Genomic DNA, 23167 nt, shown 5'->3' with positions numbered 1-23167 from the left:
TAAGGATTTCCTATTAATTATGACACACAGGCTGAGCCCAGTGGCTCACGCCTGTAATCCCAGCACTTTGGGAGGCCGAGGTGGGCGGATCACTTGAAGTCCAGAGTTCAAGACCAGCCTAGGCAACATGGTAAAACCTCGTCTCTACTAAAAAAAAAAAAACATTAGCTGGGTGTGGTGATGCACACCTGTTTGTAACCCCAGCTACTAGGGAGGCTGAGGCAGAAGAATCACTTGAACCCAGTGAAGGTTGCACTGAGCCAAGACTGCGCCACTGCACTCCAGCCCGGGCAACAGAGCGAGATCTGTCTTAAAAGAAAAAAAAAAAGGCTGGGCACAGTGGCTCACGTTTGTAATCCCAGCACTTTGGGAGGCCGAGGCGGGTGGATCACGAGGTCAGGAGATCGAGACCATCCTGGCTAACACGGTGAAACCCCGTCTCTACTAAAAAATACAAAAAATTAGCCAGGCGAGGTGGCGGGCGCCTGTAGTCCCAGCTACTCGGGAGGCTGAGGCAGGAGAATGGAGTGAACCCGGGAGGCGGAGCTTGCAGTGAGCTGAGATCCGGCCACTGTACTCCAGCCTGGGCGACAAAGAGAGAGTCCATCTCCAAAAAAAACAGGCTGGGTGCGGTGGCTCACGCCTGTAATCCCAGCACTTTGGGAGGCCAAGGCGGGCGGATCACCAGAGGTCGGGAGTTCAAGACCAGCCTGGCCAACATCGTGAAACCCCGTCTCTACTAGAAATACAAAATTAGCCGGGCTTGGTGGCACATGCCTGTAATCCCAGCTACTTGGGAGGCTGAGGCAGGAGAATCATTTGAACCCAGGAGGCAGAGGTTGGAGTGAGCCGAGATCACTCCATAGAACTCCAGCCTGGGCAACAACAGCGAAACTCTGTCAAAAAGAAAAAAAATTATGACACACAGAACTGGAAGACGAATGATCAATTCAGATAAAACATTTATTAAATATCTAGTAGATACCAGGGGCACAGGAATAAATAAAACATGGTCCAATGTAGGTTATATTTTCACACACACACACACACACACACACACACACACACAAACAAGTAGAACATGGTCAACTGACTCACAATCTAAAAAAAGAGAGAAGCATAAAAAGAGATAATTTTTTTTTTCTTTTTTTGAGACAGAGTCTCCTTCACCCAGGCTGGAGTGCAGAGGCACGACCTCAGCTAACTGCAGCTTCTGTCTCCCAAGTTCAAGCGATTCTCATGCCTCAGGCTCACAAGTAGCTGGGATTACAGGCACCTGCCATCTCGCCTGGGTAATTGAGAGAAAGGGTTTCATGTTGGCCAGGTTGGTCTCCAAATCCTGACCTCAGGTGATCTGCCAGCTTTGGCTTTCCAAAATGCTCGGATAACAGGTGTGAGCCACTGCGACCAGCCAAAAACATAATTTCAATATAACATGGTAAGTGTTAAGTTTAAGAACCAACAGTAGATAACGTAGAGTGAAGCCGGGGTTAGGAAAACCTTCCTGAAGGAGGTAACCTCCATGCTGAATTTTGAAGCAAGAATGAGTCAGATGAGGAAAGGTAGGAATGGTGTTTCAGGGAGAGAGAATAACACACTGTAAAGGCTCAGAAACCCAGAGTAACATCCTGTGTCTAGGAATGGGCAGTTTGGTGGTATAAAGGCAGGAATGTGGAGATGAAGTTATAGAAGGTCAGCAGAAGCTGGTTCTGGAGAGCAACACAAGTGAGGACCAGGACCTTCCTGGGAAGTGAAGGAGAGCTATGAAAGCGTTTACGAGAAAAGAGGCAGTCAGATCTGTGTTTAGAGAGAAGGATGAGGTTGACCTGGAGGAGGGTCAAAGTGGATTAAAAGGGCCAGTAAGAGCTGGGCGTGGTGACTCATGCCTTTAATCCCAGCACTTTGGGAGGTCGAGGCGGGCGGATCACGAGGTCAGGAGATCAAGATCATAGTGGCTAACACGGTGAAACCCTGTCTCCACTAAAAATACAAAAAATTAGCTGGGCGTGGTGGCAGGCACCTGTATTCCCACCTATGCGGGAGGCTAAGGCAGGAGAATGGCGTGAACCCGGGAGGCGGAGGTTGCAGTGAGCAGAGATTGCACCACTGCACTCCAGCCTGGGCGACAGAGTGAGACTCTGTCTCAAAAAAAAAAAAAAAAAAAAAGACGAGTAAGAGTATGGTGTCCCATTGGCCAGGTGTGGTCATCCCAGCACTGGGAGTAATCCCAGCACTTTGGGAGTAATCCCAACTCTTTGGGAGGCTGAGGTTCCGGGGATAGCTTGAGTGCCGGAGTTCGAGACTCGCCTTGACAACACAGTGAGACCCTGTCTCTACAAAAGATTACAAAATTAGCTGGGTAGGCTGGGCACAGTGGCTCACGCCTGTAATCCTAGCACTTTGGGAGGCTGAGGCAGGTGAATCACCTGAGGTTGGGAGTTTGAGACCAGCCTGATCAACATGGAGAAACTCTGTCTCTACTAAAAATACAAAAATTAGGCTGGGCGCGGTGGCTCAGACCTGTAATCCCAGCACTTTTGGGAGGTCGAGGTGGGCGGATCACAAGATCAGGAGCTCGAGACCAGTCTGACCAATATAGTAAAACCCCATCTCTACCAAAAGAATACAAAAATATGGCCGGGCGCGGTGGCTCAAGCCTGTAATCCCAGCACTTTGGGAGGCCGAGATGGGCGGATCACAAGGTCAGGAGATCGAGACCATCCTGGCTAACACGGCGAAACCCCGTCTCTACTAAAAACACAAAAAATTAGCCGGGCGAGGTGGCGGCGCCTGTGGTCCCAGCTACTCGGGAGGCTGAGGCAGGAGAATGGCGGGAACCCGGGAGGCGGAGCTTGCAGTGAGCTGAGATCTGGCCACTGCACTCCAGCCTGGGCGACAGAGCGAGACTCCGTCTCAAAAAAAAATATATATATATATATTAGCTGGGTGTGGTGGCGCATGCCTGTAATCCTAGCTACTCGGGAGGCTGAGGCAGAAGAATTACTTGAACCCGGGAGGCGGAGGTTACAATGAGCCAAGATTGCACCACTGCACACCAGCCTGGATGACACAGTGAGCCTCTGTCTCAAAAAATATGTAAAAAAATACAAATACAAATACAAAAACTAGCCAGGCATTGTGGCAGGCGCCTGCAATCCCAGCTAATCTGGAGGCTGAGGCAGGAGAATTGCTTGAACCTGGGAGGCGTAGGTTGCAGTGAGCCAAGATCACACCACCGCATTCCAGCCTGGGCAACAGAGTGAGACTCCGTCTCAAAAAAAAAAAAAAAAAATCAGCTGGGTATGATGGTATGCACCTGTAGTCCCAGTTACTTTGGAGGCTAAGGCAGGAAGATTGCTTGAGCCCAAGAGATCAAGGCTGCAGTGAGCTATGATCACACCACTGCACTCCAGCCTGGGTGACAGAGCAAGACCCTGTTTTATTTTATTTTATTTTATTTTATTTTATTTTTTGAGACAGAGTCTCGCTTAGTCGCCCAGGCTGGAGTGCAATGGCGCGATCTCGGCTCACTGCAAGCTCCGCCTCCCGGGTTCACGCCATTCTCCTGCCTCAGCCTCCCGAGTAGCTGGGACTACAGGCGCCCGCCGCCTCGCCCGGCTAATTTTTTGCATTTGTTAGTAGAGACGGGGTTTCACCGTGTTAGCCAGGATGGTCTCGATCTCCTGACCTCGTGATCCGCCCGCCTCGGCCTCCCAAAGTGCTGGGATTACAGGCGTGAGCCACCGCGCCCGGCCAAGACCCTGTTTTAAAAAGGAAAATAAAAAAAAGAATGTAGTGCCCCAAACAGTAGAGTAGAATCGAGAGATAACAGCAGCAGAACTTCCATGCTGGGCGGAAGGGAAGAATGAGGACAGCACCCAGTTCCTTGCACAGCTCAGGGGCAAGTGGTCAGGAGGGTAGCAGGAAGCACAGATTTGGGAAGCAGTGTAAAGAGTTCAGTTTTGGATGTGTGGTGTGCATGTGGACCATGCATGTGACATTTACTGTGGCTTTCTGGATATAGAACCTGATGTCTGAAAAGAGCTGATCAGAGTCAGGGACTCCAGGGCTGCCCAAGGATAGTGCTTGGGGCCATGGGGCAACACTGACACCTCCTCACACCCTTGTGAAGTTTGCAGCAGATCCCATCGTAGGTGGCAGAGGGAGGCCCAAGCAGGTTTTACTGTGGCATCTTGAGGGCCATAGAGAACCCACAGAGACCATCAGATTACAGTGAGTCAAAGGCCTGAATTCGGCTGGGTGTGGTGACTCACGCCTATAATCCTAACACTTTGGGAGGCCGAGGCGGGCAGATTACAAGGTCAGGAGATCGAGACAATCCTGGCTAACACGGTGAAACCCCGTCTCTACTAGAAATACTAAAAAAAAAAAAAAAAAATAGCCGGCCGGGCGTGGTGGCTCACACCTGTAATCCCAGCACTTTGGGAGGCTGAGGCAGGTAGATCACAAGGTCAGGAGATCAAGACCATTCTGGCTAACACAGTGAAACCCCGTCTCTACTAAAAATACAAAAATTAGCAGAGCATGGTGGTGCACACCTGTCATCGCAGCTACTCAGGAGGCTGAGGTAGGAGAATCACTTGAACCAGGGAGGCGGAGGTTGCAGTGAGCCGAGACCGCACCACTGCACTCCAGCCTGGGCGAGAGAGCGAGACTCTGTCTCCAAAAAACAAAAAACAAAAGGCCTAACTTTTCAATTCATTTTTACTTCTTTTTTTTTTTTTTTTTGAGATGGAGTCTCGCTTTATCACCTAAGTTGAAGTGCAGTGACACAATCTCAGCTCACTGCAACCTCTGCTTTCCAAGTTCAAATGATTCTCGTGCCTTAGCCTCCCAAGTAGCTGATTATAGGCATGTGCCATCATGCCTGGTTAATTTTTGTATTTTTAGTAGAGACAGCGTTACGACACGTTGGCCACTGGTCTTGAACTCCTGGCCTCAAGTGATCCGCCCACCCCGCCTCCTAAAGTGTTGGGATTACAGGGGTGAGCCACTGCACCTGGCCTGACTTTTCACTTCAAACAAACAAAGCCTGCACAGGGATCAAAAGTAAGTCAGCATCAGGACACAGTGGTTGACACTGTGATCCTAGCACTTTGGGAGGCCAAGGTGGAAAGACTGCTTGAGCCCTGGAGTCTGAGACCAGCCAGGGCAACGTAGTAAGACCCCATCTCTACAAAAAATTAGTCAGGCATGGTGGCATGCACCTGTAGTCCCAGATACTCAGGAGGCTGAGGTGGGAGGATTGCTTGAGCCAGGGAAGTTGAGGCTGCAATGTGCTGTTTGTGCCACAGCACTCCAGCCTGGGCGACAGAGCAAGACCCTGTCTCCAAAAAAAAAATAGGCTGGGCACAGTGGCTCATACCTGTAATGCTAGCACTTTGGGAGGCTGAGGCAGGTGGATTGCCTGAGCTCAGGAGTTTGAGCCAGCCTGGGCAACACGGTGAAACCCCATCTCTGCTAAAATACAAAAAAAAATTAGCCAGGCGTGGTGGCATGCGCCTGTAGTCGCAGCTACTCGGGAGGCTGAGGCAGGAGAATTGCTTGAACCCAGGAGGCGGAGGTTGCAGTGAGCCGAGATTGCGCCACTGCACTCCAGCCTGGGCGACAGAGCAAAACTCCGTCTCTTCAAAAATAAATAGGCCAGGCGCGGTGGCTCACGCCTGTAATCCCAGCACTTTGGGAGGCTGAGGCGGGCAGATTACAAGGTCAGGAGATTGAGACCATCCTGGCTAACAGGGTGAAACCCCGTCTCTACTAAAAAAGACAAAAATTAGCCAGGTAAGGTGGCAGGTGCCTGTAATCCCAGCTACTCAGGAGGCTGAGGCAGGAGAATTGCTTGAACCCAGGAGGCAGAGCTTGTAGCGAGCCAAGATCGCGCCACTGCACTCCAGCCTGAGCGACAGAACGAGACTCTGTCTCAAAAAATAAATAAATAGGCCGGGCGCGGTGGCTCAAGCCTGTAATCCCGGCACTTTGGGAGGCCGAGACGGGCGGATCACGAAGTCAGGAGATCGAAGCCATCCTGGCTAACATGGTGAAACCCCGCCTCTATTAAAAAATACAAAAAACTAGCCGGGCGCGGTGGCGGGCGCCTGTAGTCCCAGCTACTCGGGAGGCTGAGGCAGGAGAATGGCGTAAACCCGGGAGGCGGAGCTTGCAGTGAGCTGAGATCTGGCCACTGCACTCCAGCCTGGGCGACAGAGCAAGACTCCGTCTCAAAAAAAAAAAAAAAAGAAAAAAATAAATAAAAATAAATAGATAAATAAATAAAGTCAGTTGGCAATAAGAGAGTCAAGGATTTTCCCTCTGACCTTCCTTTTCTCTTCCTGGGACACAGTTTCTCTCCCATTGATTCCAATCAGAAACTCTGTAAAGACAGGCTGATGCGGGTACTCCACCATCCCAACTACAGATTGAAACTGGAGGATGATATTAGACTAAATTGGCCAAGAGAGGGGAAAAAAAAAAAAAAAAGCAAGTGGACAAGAGAGGGTGCTGGCTGAGAGGTGGAGATCATGGGCAACAGCCCCCAGGTGATCACAGCTGCTCCACAGTCCCATCACATCTGTTTTTTTTTTTTTTTTTGAGACGGAGTCTCGTTCTGTCGCCCAGGCTGGAGTGCGGTGGCCGGATCTCAGCTCACTGCAAGCTCTGCCTCCCGGGTTTACGCCATTCTCCTGCCTCAGCCTCCCCAGTAGCTGGGACGACAGGAACCTGCCACCATGCCTGGCTAGTTTTTTGTTATTTTTTTTTAGTAGAGACGGGGTTTCACCGTGTTAGCCGGGATGGTCTCGATCTCCTGACCTCGTGATCCACCCGTCTCAGCCTCCCAAAGTGCTGGGATTACAGGCTTGAGCCACCGCGCCCGGCCATCACATCTGTTAAACTCCCTCTCCACACTGTGGTCAGGTGAAAATGCAGACTCTATGACACGGGAGGTGGCTGGTAAAGCTCCTAGGAAGAAAAGCAGAGCCTTTTCCTGTTCCCAGCATCTCTTGTGTGTGCCTCTAGCCCAGTGACCATGGTGGGTGTAGGGGTGGGCAAGGATGAGTAAGGAAGCTTCAGAAAGAGAGACTTCCCAGGAGGGTCACACTATGTCATCTTGCAGAAAGTACCCAACTCTCTAGAGTCCGCCTCCAAACCTTCAACTCCCAGCCTGGTCCAAAGCACTCTTCAAGGAAGGCATGCACATTGGACAGTGTGGCAATGAGTGTAAGCATTCAGCATTATCATCCTCACTGACACTCTACAGAAATGACAGTCCAGGAGAGGTAAAGAGACTCGTCCAAAGCCACTCAGACGGTGGTGACGAAGCATCTTGGACCCAAATCTCCTAGTTCCCCATCTGGGGCTCCTTCTAGCACTCAGGAAAGACTCCAGCAGTGCTGGGCCTCATCCAGTCCAGGCCTCGAACCTTCCCCATGCCACTGAGCTGATGAACCCACAAAGCTTTCCTGAGGATCTTTCCTGAAAGGTCTGCTTTAGAAACCTCCATTCTAACTATAATCTGAGTCACGCTGCTCACTGCTCTATTCCGGACGGCCTTTGATCACTACAGCTGTCAGACCCTTGAGGGAAGGGGCCATTCTCAGGTTTCCAGAACTCCCTTGGTATTTATCAAAGTGCTGAACTCAGAGCAAATGAAATGTGGTCTGGCCGGGTGCAGTGGCTCACGCCTGTAATCCCAGCACTTTGGGAGGCCAAGGCGGGCAGATCACCTGAGGTCAGGAGTACAAGATCAGCCTGGCCAACATGGTGAAACCCGTCTCTACTAAAAATACAAAAAAATTTCCAGGCATCGTGGTGGGTGCCTGTAATCCCAGCTACTCGGAAGCTGAGGGAGGAGAATCGTTTGACCCTGGGAAGCGGAGGTTGCAGTGAGCTGAGATCATGCCACTGCACTCCAGCCTGAGCAACAGGGCAACACTCCGAAGAAGAAAAAAAAAGAAAAAGAAAGAAAAAGAAAAACAGGCCGGGCACAGTGGCTCCTGCCTGTAACCCTAGCACTCTGGGAGGCTGAGGCAAGTGGATCACTTGAGATCAGGAGTTTGAAACCACCTGTCCAACATGGTGAAACCCCATCTCTACTAAAAATACAAAAAAATTAGCCGAGTGTGGTGGTGAACACCTGGAATCCCAGATACTCGGGAGGCTGAGGCTGAAAAATCGCTTGAACCTGGAAGGTAGAGGTTGCAGTGAGTCGAGATCACGCCACTGCACTCCAGCCTGGGCGACAGAGCGAGACTCCATCTCAAAAAAAAAAAGAAAAGAAAAGAAATGTGGTCTGGCTCTTGCATTTCTCTTTGCTGCAAGGCAAAGAGAACCTCAGAAATTTTGAAGAGGCCAGATCGGTGGTTAAACCATAGCCACACTCTTTGGACACCCTGTAAGTATCCTCAACAATGAAGGAAGGAAGTTTGAGTTTTACAGATTCTTATCTGAATGCCAAAGCAAGTTTGTTCACAAGCTGCCAAAGCTAGCCCCATTTGTGGGGAAAGCCAGGGTCCCGGAGCAGGGAGCAAGGATGAATCCTGAAGCAATTTCCTGGCCATAGAGGCAGGGTCTGTGAATGTCTTCCAGACAAGGAAACATAGGAACCTTGCCCTCTCCAAGCAAAGCTTTATAACCTGTCACCTGCAAAGATCTCCATATTCTACTGCCATGTTTTGAAAAACTGTCTACCGGCTGGGTGGTGCTGCTCACACCTGTAATCCCAGCACTTTGGGAGGTCGAGGCAGGCGGATCACAAGGTCAGGAGTTCAAGCCCAGCCTGGCCAAGACGGTGAAACCCTGTCTCTACTCAAAACACAAAAATTAGCCAGGTGTGGTGGCACGTGCCTGTAATCCCAGCTACTCGGGAGGCTGAGGCAGAGAACTGCTCGAACCCGGGAGGCAGAGGTGGCAGTGAGCCAAGATCGTGCCACTGCACTCCAGCCTGGGCAACAGAGCGAGACTCCATTTCCAAAAAAAAAGAAAAAGAAAAACTATCTACCAAAATGAAGTAGTTAGTAATTTCTCAATAATTCCAGAAATAAGGCTGGATGCAGTGGCACACGCCTATAATCCCAACACTCTGGGGGCAAGGACAGAAGGATTGTTTGAAGCCAGGAGTTTCAAACCAGGCTGGGCAACATAACAAGACCTTGTCTCTACAGAAAAAAAAAGTTTTTTCTTTTTTTTCGGGATAGGGTCTCACTCTGTCACCCAGGTTGGAGTGCAGTGGCACAATCTCGGCTTGCTGCAGCCTCCGCCTCCTGGGTTCAAGTGGTTCTTGTGCCTCAGCCTCCCGAGAACTAGGATGCCCGGCTAATCTTTGTATTTTCAGTAGAGACAGGGTTTCACCATGTTGCCCAGGCTGTTCTCGAACTCTTGAGCCCAAGTGATCTGCCTGTCTTGGCCTCTCTACAAAAAAATGTTAAAAAAATTAGCTGGGTGTGGCCGGGCGCAGTGGCTCACACCTGTAATCCCAGCACTTTGGAAGGCTGATGAAGGTGGATCATGGGGTCAAGAGTTCAAGACCACCCTGGCCAACAGAATGAAACCCCATCTCTACTAAAAATAGACAAAAAATTAGCCAGGCATGGTGGTGTGCGCCTGTAGTCCCAGCTACTTGGGAGGCTGAGGCAGGAGAATGGTGTGAACCCGGGAGGCAGAGCTTCCAGTGAGCCGAGATGGTGCCACTGCACTCCAGCCTGGGCGACAGAGCAAGACTCCATCTCAAAAAAACAAAAAAAAATTAGCTGGGTGTGGTGCTGTGTGCCTGTAGTCCCACTCAGGAGGCTGAGGTGAGAGTCACTTGAACATGGGAAGGCAAGGTTGCAGTGAGCTATGATTATGCCACTGCAATCCAGCCTGGCAACAGAGTGAGACCATGCCATCATCAGAAATATAGACCCTGGCAATGCACCTGGGGTTCTCCTTCCAAAATTCCATGTTCAACCCAGAAATATTTACTGAATTCCTGCTGTGGGTCAGGAACTCTGCCAGAGGTTGTGACAAACAAAAAGCAGGTAGCCATAGTCTCTACTCTCAAGGAACTTACAGCCTGGATGGCTCCACACCAACAGTCCCTTGATCCATGACTCTTAGGATGCCCTGAGAGGCCATTTCAAGGGTGGCAGCTTGGAAAGAAAACGTTCTCCCAGCAAATGAAAACATCACATTTTTCCACCTTAGCATCACATCAGACACCATGGCAACAGAGGGCTGTACCAAGAATTAGTTCAGTGATGACCTAGCCAACACAAACTAGCTTAATGCTCATTGAGTAAGATTCCTGGAAGGAAAGGGAGTTCAAATAAATAAGTCTCTCTCCAGTTCTCAACAAGCAAAACTGCTTTCCTTCTTCCAGTGCTGTACTTCTTTCTCTCAAAAATTTTTCTCCATGCCAACATATACACAGAGAATGATAGAATGATACTATTGCATAACACCCAGGAGTCAATGGAGACAGCTGTTCTCAGCTATCGTGAAGCTTAAGGGTTGATACTTTGGCACACCTATAGCCCATTCACATCATACAGCTGGGAAGCTGTGAAGAGGACCTAAGTTGCCCATATTACAAACTCACACTTCCAAAGTAAAACAGAAGGCCAAAGCAAAGTCTCACTCATTTAACTATGAACTTGTGATTGATAGAGAACTCCAGCACCTACTTCAGATTCTCCGTCTCAAAAAAAAAAAAAAAAAGCAAGCACACTATTATCAGTTTTCCCCAATGACCAGAAATGACCTTGAGGAAATCATATAATACAAAGCACTTCCTACACACAACTAAGCCTGAAGAACAAACAGGCTTATTAAGACAAGACCTTCTAGCCAGTTGTGGTGGCTCAGGCTTGTAATCCCAGCACTTTGGGAGGCCGAGGTTAGTGGATCACCTGAGGTCAGGAATTTGAGACCAGCCTGAGCAATATGGTGAAACCTCATCTCTACTAAAAATACAAAAATTAGCTGGGTGTGTAAGTCGGGCAACATGGCTCACGCCTGTAATCCCAGCACTTTGGGAGGCCGAGGTGGGTGGATCACCTGAGGTCAGGAATTTGAGACCAGCCTGACCCACATGGAGAAACCCCATCTCTACTAAAAATACAATGGGCTTGGTGGCGCATGCCTATAATCCCAGCTATTTGGGAAGGCTGAGGTAGGAGAATTGCTTGAACCTGGGAGGTGGAGGTTGCGGTGAGCTGAGATCGCGCCATTGCACTCTAGCCTGGGCAACAAGAGCAAAACTCCGTCTCAAAAAAAAAAAAAAAAAAAAAAAAATTAGGTTATGGTGGCAGGCATCTGTAGTCCCAGCTACTCGGGAGGCTGAGACAGGAGAACGGCTTGAACCTGGGAGTCGGAGGTTGTAGCTAGCCGAGCTCACGCCATCGCACTCCAGCCTGGCGACAGAGCGAGGTATCGTCTCAAAAAAAAAAAAAGAAAAGAAAAAAGAAGACAAGTCCTTCTTTTGACAAGGGAAACTCTGCGAAGAGGAGCATTAGCAATAAAAGTGGCTTCCATTAACTGAGTGCCAACTATGCTAAGGATCTTATATGTACCATCTCACTCCTCTCTACAAGCACATGTAGTAGGCACGATTATTCCTATTTTTGAATAAGGAAATTAGGACTTAGAGAACCTCAAGATTTCAGAAAAGCCAGAAACTGAATCTAGGTCTTTCTGACACCAAAGCCCATGCTTCTAGGCATGAGACGACAACAGGAGTTCACAAGGCAAGCCCTTCTCACTGGACAAAGGAGACAACAGTTTTCTTAGGCAATGACAAAGATCTTCAACAAGAAGGCACAGTAAAGTTACCTGGGAAGTTTTTTCAATATACAGATACCTTGCCGGACGAGGTGGCTCACGCCTGTAATCCCAACACTTTGGGAGGCTGAGACGGGTGGATCACGAGGTCAAGAGTTCAAGACCAGCCTGGCTAACAGGATGAAACCCCGTCTCTACTAAGAATACAAAAATTAGCCAGGTGTGGTGGTGTGTGCCTATAATCCCAGCTACTCGGAAGGCTGAGGCAGGAGAATCGCTTGAACCTGGGAGGCAAAGGTTGCAGTGAGCTGAGATCGCACCACTGCACTACCAGCCTGGGTGACAGAGCAAGACTCCATCTCAAAAAAAAAAAAAAAAAAAAAAAAAAACAGATTCCAGCTGTGCGCGATGGCTCACACCTGTAATCCCAACACTTTGGGAGGCCGAGGTGGGCGGATCACGAGGTCAGGAGATTGAGACCATCCTGGCTAACACGGCGAAACCACGTCTCTACTAAAAATATTAAAAATTAGCTAGGCATGGTGGTGGGCGCCTGTAGTCCCAGCTGGTAGGGAGGCTGAGGCAGGAGAATGGCATGGAGGCAGGAGAATGGCGTGAACCCAGGAGGCGGAGCTTGCAGTGAGCCGAGATAGCGCCACTGCACTCCAGCCTGGGCGACACAGCGAGACTCCGTCTCAAAAAAAAAAAAATACAGATTTCTACCCCAGATCTTCTTCATCAAAATCTCAAAGAGTGGGCCAGGTGCAGTGGCTCTTGCCTGTAACCCCAAAACTTTGGGAGGCCAAGGTGGGAGGACTGCTTGAGCCCAGGAGTTCGACACCAGCTGGGGCAACATGGCAAGACATCATCTCTGTTTAAAAAAAAAAAAGAAGAATCTCAGCCGGGCATAGTGGCTCATTCCTGTAATCCCAGCACTTTGGGAGGCTGAGGCAGGTGGACAACCTGAGGTCAGGAGTTCGAGACCAGCCTGGCCAACATGGTAAAACCCCATCTCTACTAAAAATACAAAAATTAGTTGGGTGTAGTGGCGCTTGCCTGTAATCCCAGCTACTCTGGAGGCTGAGGCAGGAGAATCACTTGAAGCTGGGGGACAGAGGTTGCAGTGAACCAAGATTGTGCCACTGCACTCCAGCCTGGGCAAGAAGAGCGAAACTCCGTCTCAAAAAGAAAAAAAACCTCAGACAGTGAGGCTTTTGAATTTGTATCACAAAATTATCCCAGGAGATTTTGGACTATCCAGGATTAAGAGGCTGTACCACCTACCACACACATACGTTGCATTTGCTGTGCTCATCTCAGATCCTAGCCCTGATAGGTGCTCAAAAATACAGCTGAATCTATCCATTCATAAGTCAGCATTCAGCAAATGCTACTGGAGGCTAGCCCCTATTTTATGCCAGGCACAGAGCCAGACATATGCACACAGAAGACCACCATGTGACACAACAGGATGTACTCAATAGTAGCAGCATGGATATGAGGAGTTAATGGTTATATGTCAAGCAAGGGAGATTTTTTTTCCTAGGAAGTGACATCTCAGGTGGATTTTATAGGACAGATGTAAGTTTCCAACACTGGTAGGTGGTCGGTGGGGTGGAAGGCAGCGTATTGCGAACTGAGAAGACTGCGTATCTAAAGCACAAGGGGACCAAGCACAGTGGCTCACGCTTGTATTAATAATCTCAATACGTTGGGAACCTAGCCGGGAAGGTCTCTTGAAGCCAGCCCTGGCAACAAAGCCAGACTCCCAGGCTCTACAAAAAATGTTAAAACTTAGCCAGGCGTGGAGGGGAGCGCCTGTTGTCTCAGCTACTCGGGAGGTTGAGGTGGGAGGATCATTTGAATCCAGGAGTTCAAGGCTGCAGTGAGCTATGAATGAGCCATTGCACTCCAGCTTGGGCAAGAGACCTTGTCTCAAAATTAGTAATACTAAAGCACAAAGATATGAATCCAGAGCTAACAGAAGCACCACACGCTTTAACAACAATAAACTACGTAAAGGGAGCACAAAAGCGCTCTGGTGTTGACTGGCTGGTTAAGCCTTCACCAGATTTTGAAGAGCCCTGAATGCCTTGCTAAGAAGCGTGGCCTTTGTCTTGAAGGCACTAAGGAACCACTTTCAGGCAGTGACGGACTTATTCAGATTTTCAGGTGGGAATTATCACTTCAGCCGCTTTATGGAGGGGGACTAAGTGTGAGGGGCTAGGCTTCCCCTTGCAGGTAGAGGAATGACAAGCTTGCCAAGCAGGCAATCCAGCTGGGCTCAAACCTGCTATTTCCCAGCCTGCACAAGGAAGCGATCAGCTGCCCCGCCGGCCCCAGGCAGATGCAAAGGAGGAGTGTGGAGTAGGCCCCGGGCGCGAGAAGGCAGTAAGGACAAGGACAACCAGGTTGGATCAACCTGACCCGCTCTGGACGCGGGGCGGCTAAACAGCAAGCAGGCAGGGCAACCGACCACGTCCACCAGGCCCACGCGGGCCTAGAGACGGGATACCCAGCAAGACAGCACGTTCCGAGGCCAGTCCGAACTCGGACGCCGGGGACCCGAGCAGCCATCGCCCGACCTGCTCTCCAACCCTGTAGGCCCTGGCGCATGGGACACGGGCCGACGCTGCGGACTGACCAGGGGCAGGCCCCGGTGCGCCAGAAAGCGACCACGACCACAGTTCGGCCGCCCCTCCCGCCCGTCGGGCCGTCGTCCTGGGCCGGGCCGCCTCACCTCGCGCGGGCGGCGGGCTCTTCGGCGTCTCGGTGGCTCTGTGGGCCATCTCCAGGCAGTGGCCGCGGCCACCGACTTCGCCGCCGCCGCCGCCGCCGCCATTCTCGGGCGTTAGCGTCGTGGCGTCATCACAGCGCGCAGCTGAAGCCAAAACAAACCTACGGGGCGGGACGGGGCGGACTCTCACGAAGCTGGGCTACGCGGCTGGCGGATCTCCGAGCGTGGCCTGCCAATCAACCTGTTCGGGGCGGGGACAGGCACTCTCCTGAGCGGGTGGATCTATTTGTCGCTCAAAGAAACTTGACCGCTGTCTGCCGGACAGATCCGTGATAGAAAAACGAGGGATCGCGGGAAATAAGGAGAAAGTTTCAAGTTTCTGGTTGGGGGAAAGGGGACTCTGTAGTGCTAGCTTGGGTAAACAATGCTTTCCAACAGAGGTTTCTGGAAGTGCCTCTGGAACTCCGCAAAGGATTGACTTAAATTTCATTAACAAAATATATTTTTTAAAACTGCAATTAGAATAATTTCAGAACTCCATGTGTTGAATTTGGCCTCTATCAAAGAAGAGGTGCAAATGGTTAACTTGTAGATTGGTGAAGTCAATCTTGGGCCAACTTCTGGACTCATGGTTATTTGTTGTTGTTAATTTAATTTATATCCCGAGTCTGAAAAGCAAGCGGATTTTTAAAAAATTGTTACCATTCACAATGACTTCTCTATAGGATCAGAACTGGTTCACTTTACAGTCAAGCCAACTTGGAGGGGGAAAAATAGGTGCTGCAGATGGTAGGTGCATTGTAACCTCCATCCATCTTCCCCATTTCAGTGGCTCATGTATTCAAATCTTTATTGAGTATGTACTTTGCACATGGAACTGTCTTTGATTGACTGTATAAGCTAATGTTATACTTTAAACCTAAAAATAAATTAACACCAATAAAACATTGTCGTCGGCTGGGTGCAGTTGCTCACGCTTGTAATCCCTGCACTTTGGGAGGCTAAGGCAGGTGGATCACCTCAGGTCAGGAGTTTGAGACCAGTCTGACCAACAAGGTGAAACCCCGTCTCTACTAAAAATACAAAAATTATCCAGGCATGCCCGGTTAATTTTCTTATTTTTATTTTTAATTTTAATTTTTTTTGTTGTTGTTGAGATGGAGTCTCGCTCTGTCACCCAGGCTGGAGTGCAGTGGCGCAATCTCGGCTCACTGCAAGCTCTGTCTCCTGGGTTCATGCCATTCTCCTGCCTCAGCCTCCCGAGTAGCTGGAACTACAGGGGCCCACCACCACGCCCGGGTAATTTTTTATATTTTTAGTAGAGACAGGGTTTCACCGTGTTAGCCGAGATGGTCTCGATCTCCTGACCTCCTGATCCACCCACCTCAGCCTCCCAAAGTGCTGGGATTACAGGCGTGAGCCACCACGCTCAGCCCTTTTGTATTTTTAGTAGAGACAGGGTTTCACCATGTTGGCCAAGCTGGTCTCGAACTCCTAACCTCAGGCGATCTGCCCTCCTCGGCCTCCCAAAGTGCTGGGATTACAGGTGTGAGACACCACGCCCAGCCGTAGTAAGGTTTCATACAAGATTTCATTTAAAAAGAACAATGGTGGCCAGCGCAGTGCCTCATGCCTGTAATCCTAGCACTTTTGGAGGCCCAGGTGGGCAGATCACCTGAGGTCAGGAGTTCGAGACCAGCCTGGCTAACATGGTTGAAACCCCATTGCTACCAAAAATACAAAAATTAGCTAGGTGTGGTGGCGGGCACCTGTAATCCCAGCTACTTGGGAGGCTGAGGCAGGAGAATTGCTTGAACCCGGGAGGCAGAGGTTGTAGTGAACCGAGATCGCGCCATTGCATGCCAGCCTGGGCGACAAGAGTGAAACTCCGTCTCAAAAAAAAAAAAAAAAGTTAAAAAATTGTTTCCAAAAGTCTAGTGCAATAATTAAGGGTATAGACTTTGGGGCCAAACATACCTGGGATCAAATCCCAGCTCTGACACTTCCAGAGCTGTTTGACTTTAAGCAAGACATCTGCCTCATTAGCCTCATTTTATTTTTTAAATTTTGGCCAGGTTGGTCTTGAACTCCTGACCTCAGGTGATCCACTGGCCTCAGCCTCCCAAAGTGCTGGGATTATAGGCGTGAGCTACTGCTCCCAGCCTTTTTTATTTTTTTAATAGAGACAGGGTCTTGCTCTGTCATCCAGGCTGGAGTGCGTGGCATCAATCAAAGCTCACTGTAACCTCGAACTCCTAGGCTCAAAGGATCCTTTGCCTCTGGAACAGGAATTAAAAGAAATTGAAGAATGTGTAAGCAGAAACTCAGTTGTATATAAGAAAATCCAATTCCCCCTGAGAAAGAGAAAGAGCTGGAGTCCTTTAAAAATTAACTGCCTGTTTTTCTGCGGCTAGTGAGCCTTATCTCTCCTCCTTTCCCAGGCATTGTGAAGACCCCGTTTCCCTAGCTGTGCAGTTGCAAGGTCACTAGACAGATAAACTCAAGTCGTAAAACATGCTTCTCCTTGAAAAGTAAGAAATGATGTAATGCGCCGGGCGCGGTGGCTCAAGCCTGTAATCCCAGCACTTTGGGAGGCTGAGACGGGCGGATCACAAGGTCAGGAGATCGAGACCATCCTGGCTAACACGGTGAAACCCCGTCTCTACTAAAAAATACAAAAAACTAGCCGGGCGAGGTGGCGGGCGCCTGTGGTCCCAGCTACTCCGGAGGCTGAGGCAGGAGAATGGCGTAAACCTGGGAGGCGGAGCTTGCAGTGAGCTGAGATCCGGCCACTGCACTCCAGCCTGGGCGACAGAGCCAGACTCAGTCTCAAAAAAAAAAAAAAAAAAAAAAAAAAGAAATGATGTAATGCATGTCTCAATTAATTTAATAACGGGCTTTGTTTCTTCCTTCTGTAATATGCTTCCCCCTGCAAAGAGCTCCCCCTGCCCCACAAAATGCTTAAAAGGTAACTTAACTCTTTGTTCAGGGCTCAGTCCTTCAGATTTTAATCCAACTGGGCCGGTGCACCTAAATAATTAATAAATATCCTCCTGAACCCCATTAGTCTCTCTGATTCCTTAAAATCCCCCTATACCTCAGCCTCCCAAATAGCTAAGTCTACAGGCACGCACCACCATGCCTGACTTGCTTATTTATTTATGTATTTTGAGACGGAGTTTTGCTCGTTTTCCAGGCTGGAGTGCAATTGCATGATCTCAGCTCACTGCAACCTCTGCCTCCCAGGTTCAAGCGATTCTCCTGCCTCAGCTTCCCAAAGTGCTGGGATTACAGGTGTGAGCTATCGTGCCTGGCCTAATTTTGTACTTGTAGTAGAGAGAGGGTTTCTTCATGTTGGTTAGGCTGGTCTCGAACTCTCCTCAACCTCAGGTGACCTGCCAGCCTCAGCCTCCCAAAGTGCTGGGATTACAGGCCTGAGCCACCACGCCTGGCCTATTTGTTGACACAGGGCCTTAAGTGATCCTCCCACCTCAGCCTTCCAAGGTGCTGGGATTACAGGCATGGACCACTGCACTGGGCCATAAGCCTCATTTTTCTTTTTCTTTTTTTTTTTTTTTTTGAGATGGAGTTTCACTCTTGTTCAGGCTAGAGTGCAATGGCACGATCTTGCCTCACCGTAACCTCTGCCTTCCAGGTTCAAGCAATTCTCCTGCCTCAGCCTCCTGAGTAGCTGAGATTACAGGCATGCACCACCACATCCAGCTAATTTTTTGTATTTTTAGTAGAGACAGGGTTTCTCCATGTTGGTCAGACTGGTCTTGAACTCCCGACCTCAGGTGATCCACCTGCCTCGGCCTCCCAAAATGCAAGGCTTACAGGCATGAACCACCACGTCTGGCCCATGAGCCTCATTTTTCTTAGCTATATAAGGTTAGCTCCGTGCTTGTAATCTCAACACTTTGGGTGGCTGAGGGAGGAGGATCATTTGAGGCCAAGAGTTTGAGACCAGCCTGGGTGACATAATGAGACCCTGTCTCTGCCAAAATATAAAATTAGCTGGGTGTGATAGCACAGACCTATAGTCCTAGCTACACAAGAGGCTGAGGCTGGAGAATCGCTTGAGCCCAGGAGGTCAAGGCTGCAGTGAGCCAGGATTGGGTTGCTGCACTCCAGCCTGAGTGACAGAATGAGACTTTGTCTCAAAAAATAAAATAAAGGCTGGGTGCGGTGGCTCACGCCTGTACTCCCAGCACTTTGGGAGGCCGAGGTGGGCAGATCACGAGGTCAGGAGATCGAGACCATCCTGACTAACACGGTGAAGCCCCGTCTCTACTAAAACGCAAAAAATTAGCCGGGCGCAGTGGCGGGCGCTTGTAGTCCCAGCTACTTGGGAGGCTGAGGCAGGAGAATGGCGTGAACACAGGAGGTGGAGCTTGCAGTGAGCCAAGATCGCGCCACTGCACTAACAGAGCGAGACTCCATCTCAAAAATAAATAAATAAATAAATAAATAAAATAAAAATAAAATAAATAAATAAAATAAAATATAAGCGGGGGGGGTCATAATCCTGACCTTACAGAGTTGTTGTGAGGGTTAAAAGTAATATGAATTCCAGGTTGATGGCACTCAGAAATCTACACAACACTCCTGTTTTACAGACATTCAGTGCATTAATTAACAAATATTTATCGAACCCTTACTGTGTGCTGGTTTGGGCTCTGGAGAAGAGCAGGAGGGAGGTCCTTAGGTGAAGAGATACATTAATGCAGAGGGGACTGGATTCAGGACATCCATCCCTCAGGCTCTCTCAGAACAATAAGGTACTCCTTGTCCACAGTGCTTCAAATGTGTGAAACACCATCACCATGATGCTCTGGCCTGGGCAGCTGTGCCCAGGGCCCAGCCAGCTTGGCTATCAGCCCACCCCTCTCCTCCAGCTCTAGGATAAAACACACAAAGCCCTTAAGCCCCTGGCCAGAGAGCAGATTCTTTCCCCCCTCCCCAAGCCCCACTCTATTCCATGGAAGAGTAGGGACTTAGCAAAAACCAGGGGAAAAGTAGGTCACAGCAGGAGGATAGTAATCTCCCTGATGGCTGGCCAGAACAGCCAGGCCCCTGCTCCTGGTCATCCAAGCCCAGCTCTGGAAGACTTCTGGGATATACAGCCCCAGCACCATCCTTCCTAGCAGTATGCCCAGGGTAAAGGTGCCACCCTAAAATGACACACCTCCACAGTGGGGTCATTCTCAGTCCAAGCTCTTGCTGACTGTAGCACTACCCATGCTGGACTTAAAGAGCTCTATCTTTCATTCCACACCCTCCCACAAGTGCACCCTTTATATCCAGCCCTAGGATGGATGCTAGAGACACAACGAGGATTCTGACAAAAAGGACTTCCTGCCCTTGGGGAATCCACAGTGGGGAATTCTGACCTGTATCTAGACAATAACAAGCTAGTGCTATCAGTACTGAGGCAGAAGGGAATCCAGGAGCCGTGTGGACCTAGAGGAGCCTTCTGATTCAGCTTGTAGTCAGGGTTAGGGAATAGTTCCTAGAGGAGGTGATACTACAAGAGTGAGCCACTGCACCCGGCTGAGTTTTTCAATTTAGAAAGTAAAGAATAAGGCGGAACGTGGTGGCTCATGCCTGCAATCCCAGCACTTTGGGAGGCCAAGGGGGTCAGATCACCTGAGGTCAGGAGTTCGAGACCAGCCTGGCCAACATGGTGAAACCCATCTCTACTAAAAATACAAAATTAGTTGGGCATGGTGGCGGGCACCTGTAATCCCAGCTACTAGGGAGGCTGAGGCAGGAGAACTACTTGAACCCAGGAGGTGGAGGTTGCAGTGAGCCAAGATTGTGCCACTGCATTCCAGCCTGGGTGACAAGAGCAAGACTCCATCTCAAAAAAAATAAATAAATAAAAATAAAGTGGAGGGAACGATAATTTAAGTCAATGAGGAGACTATGGCAGTTCCTCTATAAACCGTGGGGTGATGGCTTGGAATAGGATCCTGACAGTGGTGGGAGAAGGCTGATCAGAAGAAGGTCCCACCCCCAGAAGGCTTCCTCCTTCCTCAGATTCTGCCTAGCTGATTTTGCTCTTCCACCGGTATGAAGAGGGGCTCCTCGCACACCACATGCTGTCATTCCACGGCTTCCAGAAAGCCTTCTGCAGTTGTTTTGACAACACACCGCCTACCTCTTCTCAAAGAACAAGGTTGTGGAGAGCAGAGGCCAGAGGAACCCTTACAGTAACCCCAGTTTTTGCCACTTCAGGTCATATCAGGGGCTTGAATGTGGACTTCAACAGAGGCTCCCCACCTTCTAGAACAGGCCTCCTTCAGACAGACCAGAAAGCCAGAGGAAGGGACTGAGCACACAGTCTGTGCTGTGCCTTGAAGGCTGAGGTGACAGGCAGAGAGAGGAGGAGGTGAAATGGTCAGGAGCCCAGAGGCTGGGGAGGGGGTGGAGCTGAGATCAAGGGCACTTCACCAGCTCACCTGGCCCCCAGGGGCCAGGATAGAAGGGGTAGGCAGTGCTAGGAGTGCAGGGCTGAGACCCCGCCCTCCCGACCCCAAGCCAGCATAGGAAAGTAGAGGAAGACTGTGCATTCCGGCAGATCTCTGGTCTCCACTGGAGGAGCTCTTGGGACCTGCACGAAATGGAAAGCTTTGCGCTGCCACTGGGAAACCAGTGTTCGTAAGGAGGAAGATTGAGTCCCCTGTGGTGGCCCTCAGCCCCGCCCATTCCATCCAAGCAAAGGATCAGTTTCTGGGAGTCCCTGGCCCCAGCCAAGCAAGGCCGCAGCCAGGAGAAAGGAAGGAGCTTAGTACAAATATAAATACCTTTAATGAAAAGCCCTGCTGCGCTCTGCAGGGCCTGGACAACCACCGCCAGGGCAGGGCTGGAGGCACAGGCACTGCCACCTGACCTGATAGGCTAGGCCAGAGGCCCCAGGAGGTAGGTCAGAGCCAGAGCAGCCGCCAGCAGTGGGGGCGCAGGGGCCATGGGGAGTGCAGGTGCTGCAGCTGGCAGTGTCTCCTGGTTGGTTTCGGAGCCTGTACCGCGCTCCCGAACATGCACCGGGGCGCTGCACAGAGTGTGCAAGTTATTCGGATGGGGGGCCCGGCGAGCTTCTTGCTGTAGTGATTCCCACACTGCAGCTGCCTCCTCCGGACAGCCCAACAGGACCCGAGAGGCACAGGCATGGAAGTCATTCCAAGATCTGTTAAGGGAGTGGGATTAGGGGGATTAGGTGAGGCAAGGAGATTTTGGTTTGGGAAATAAAAGGTTCAGTCCCCAATGGTGGCACAGGTTGGGCCACTGCCTCGCACCCGCTGGTACCTGCAGATGGTCTCCAGCTCGCCTCCGCGGCCCATGCCGTCCCCCAAGCGGATGAGACACTCGGCGAAGCCCTGGTATATGGTGTCACAGCGGTTTGGGCCCACTGCAGCTGCTGCCAGGGGAGGTACAAGGACTAGAAGTGGGGTGGGGGTGGGGGAATGGTAGATAGGATGAGCCAGGCCCGTCCCCCAGCCCCCAGGGGCTTGTTTACCTGGGAGCACTCTGGGGATGTGACTCAGCGGAAAAAGGGTGCCCTAAGGAACTAAAGGGCAAATCTGGGGATTACCTACCCAGGCCCCCTTCAAGGTAAGACCCAGACTGGGATTTGCACAGGGGGAGGGGATGTTGTGTCCCCCAAATCAGCTCTTCCTCTGAGCTTCTGGGGCCCCAGGTGGGATGAGGAGGGTTCACGTGAAGGAATCAGGATAGGGTGGAGGGGAGGGTGGTCCAGAGGCCCGGGACTAGAAACAAGTGCATCTCTCTGCGGTTTAGACAAGCTTTGCTTGGCCCTCCAAACTCTCTCTAAAGATAGGTATTTTTGGAGAGACAGGGCAGGATGCAGAGGTATTGGGATCCAGGCCAGACCCTCAGAGAGGACTTAGGGATCCTATGACCGATCTATAAGTCCTGCCATTGGCATGTCTCCCTTTATCATAAGAGGGGATGCAAATTTTGGAGTCCTTCCCCCATAACTAGGGCTGTTTGTGCCTCTCACCTTCTGTCCTGAAGTCACCAGCACACCTTCCTGGAGCCCTTGCAACTCTTCTCCACCCTGGTGCCCAGTGTTCCCACACACCCTATGCCCAGTCTGGCCTGGCTGGGCAAGGAGGGGGTGTGGCCCGGGCCCCGGACGCCCGCACTCACCGAGGGGCAGCAACAGCAACGGCCTCAGGGCACGGGGTGGTTGCCAGCAGCAGCGGCAGCGGCAGTGGCAGCGGCGCATCGTCCCTGGCTGAGAGCCTAGTGCCAGAGCTAGCAGCTTGGAGCGCAGCCCGTCCGCCCAGCCCCCGGAGGGAGGGACGGTGATTGGATGGAAGCCGGGGGTGGGGCTCCGAACCCAGCCGGCGGCTCCACCTCCAACACCCAAATGGGAAAAGGAGCGAGAAGGGACCTCAGAGAGCAGAAATTCCCAGGAGCACAGGCTGGTGCTGAGCAGGCCCCTGGACCCTCACCCCATAAAAGGAGGGAGAAGGGAGATCTGGGAAGGCAGTTGGAGCAGATGAGTGGGTAACCCCGCCCCTTGGCTGGGTTGGCCTAGACAGAGCTCCACAGGGAAGAGAGGGGCAGGGAAGGAACAGAGGGCAGTTATGAGAGTCACACCAAAGACAAGCCAAAAGCACACACATA

The 23167-nt window shown here is 50.7% G+C and overlaps 2 protein-coding genes across 11 annotated transcripts in view; both read right to left on the bottom strand.

Annotated features, from left to right (window-relative positions):
- PSKH1 (protein serine kinase H1) overlaps positions 1 to 14642 on the bottom strand; it is a 38845-nt gene extending 24203 nt beyond the window's left edge. For 2 of the 8 annotated variants that reach the window (XM_077983597.1, XM_077983599.1), the window contains exons 1-2: positions 14516 to 14642; positions 189 to 305 (exon numbers count right to left, since the gene is read on the bottom strand). The gene's annotated coding sequence lies outside the window, so the exon portion shown is untranslated. 8 annotated transcript variants of the gene reach the window in all.
- A 4480-nt stretch (positions 14643 to 19122) lies between these two features.
- NRN1L (neuritin 1 like) lies at positions 19123 to 22995 on the bottom strand. Of its 3 annotated transcripts, none has more exons than XM_028841533.2 (3): positions 22685 to 22897; positions 21821 to 21953; positions 19123 to 19312 (listed from the first exon to the last, which is right to left on the bottom strand). In XM_028841533.2, exons 1-3 carry the CDS (start codon positions 22761 to 22763, stop codon positions 19255 to 19257), a joined length of 270 nt encoding a protein of 89 aa, XP_028697366.1. In that variant the 5' UTR covers positions 22764 to 22897; the 3' UTR covers positions 19123 to 19254. The 3 variants fall into 3 exon arrangements, with proteins under 3 accessions (XP_028697366.1, XP_077840542.1, XP_014981925.1); XM_077984416.1 differs by lacking the exon at positions 19123 to 19312 and adding an exon at positions 21309 to 21701 and having other exon boundaries at positions 22536 to 22995; XM_015126439.3 differs by lacking the exon at positions 19123 to 19312 and adding an exon at positions 21309 to 21701.
- Between the last annotated feature and the right edge of the window lie 172 nt (positions 22996 to 23167).

This window comes from Macaca mulatta, chromosome 20 (assembly GCF_049350105.2).
Source record: "Macaca mulatta isolate MMU2019108-1 chromosome 20, T2T-MMU8v2.0, whole genome shotgun sequence".
In the NCBI taxonomy this organism is placed as follows: domain Eukaryota; kingdom Metazoa; phylum Chordata; class Mammalia; order Primates; family Cercopithecidae; genus Macaca; species Macaca mulatta.
Note: the sequence above shows the minus strand (reverse complement) of the source record. Positions and strands in the feature narration are given on the sequence as shown.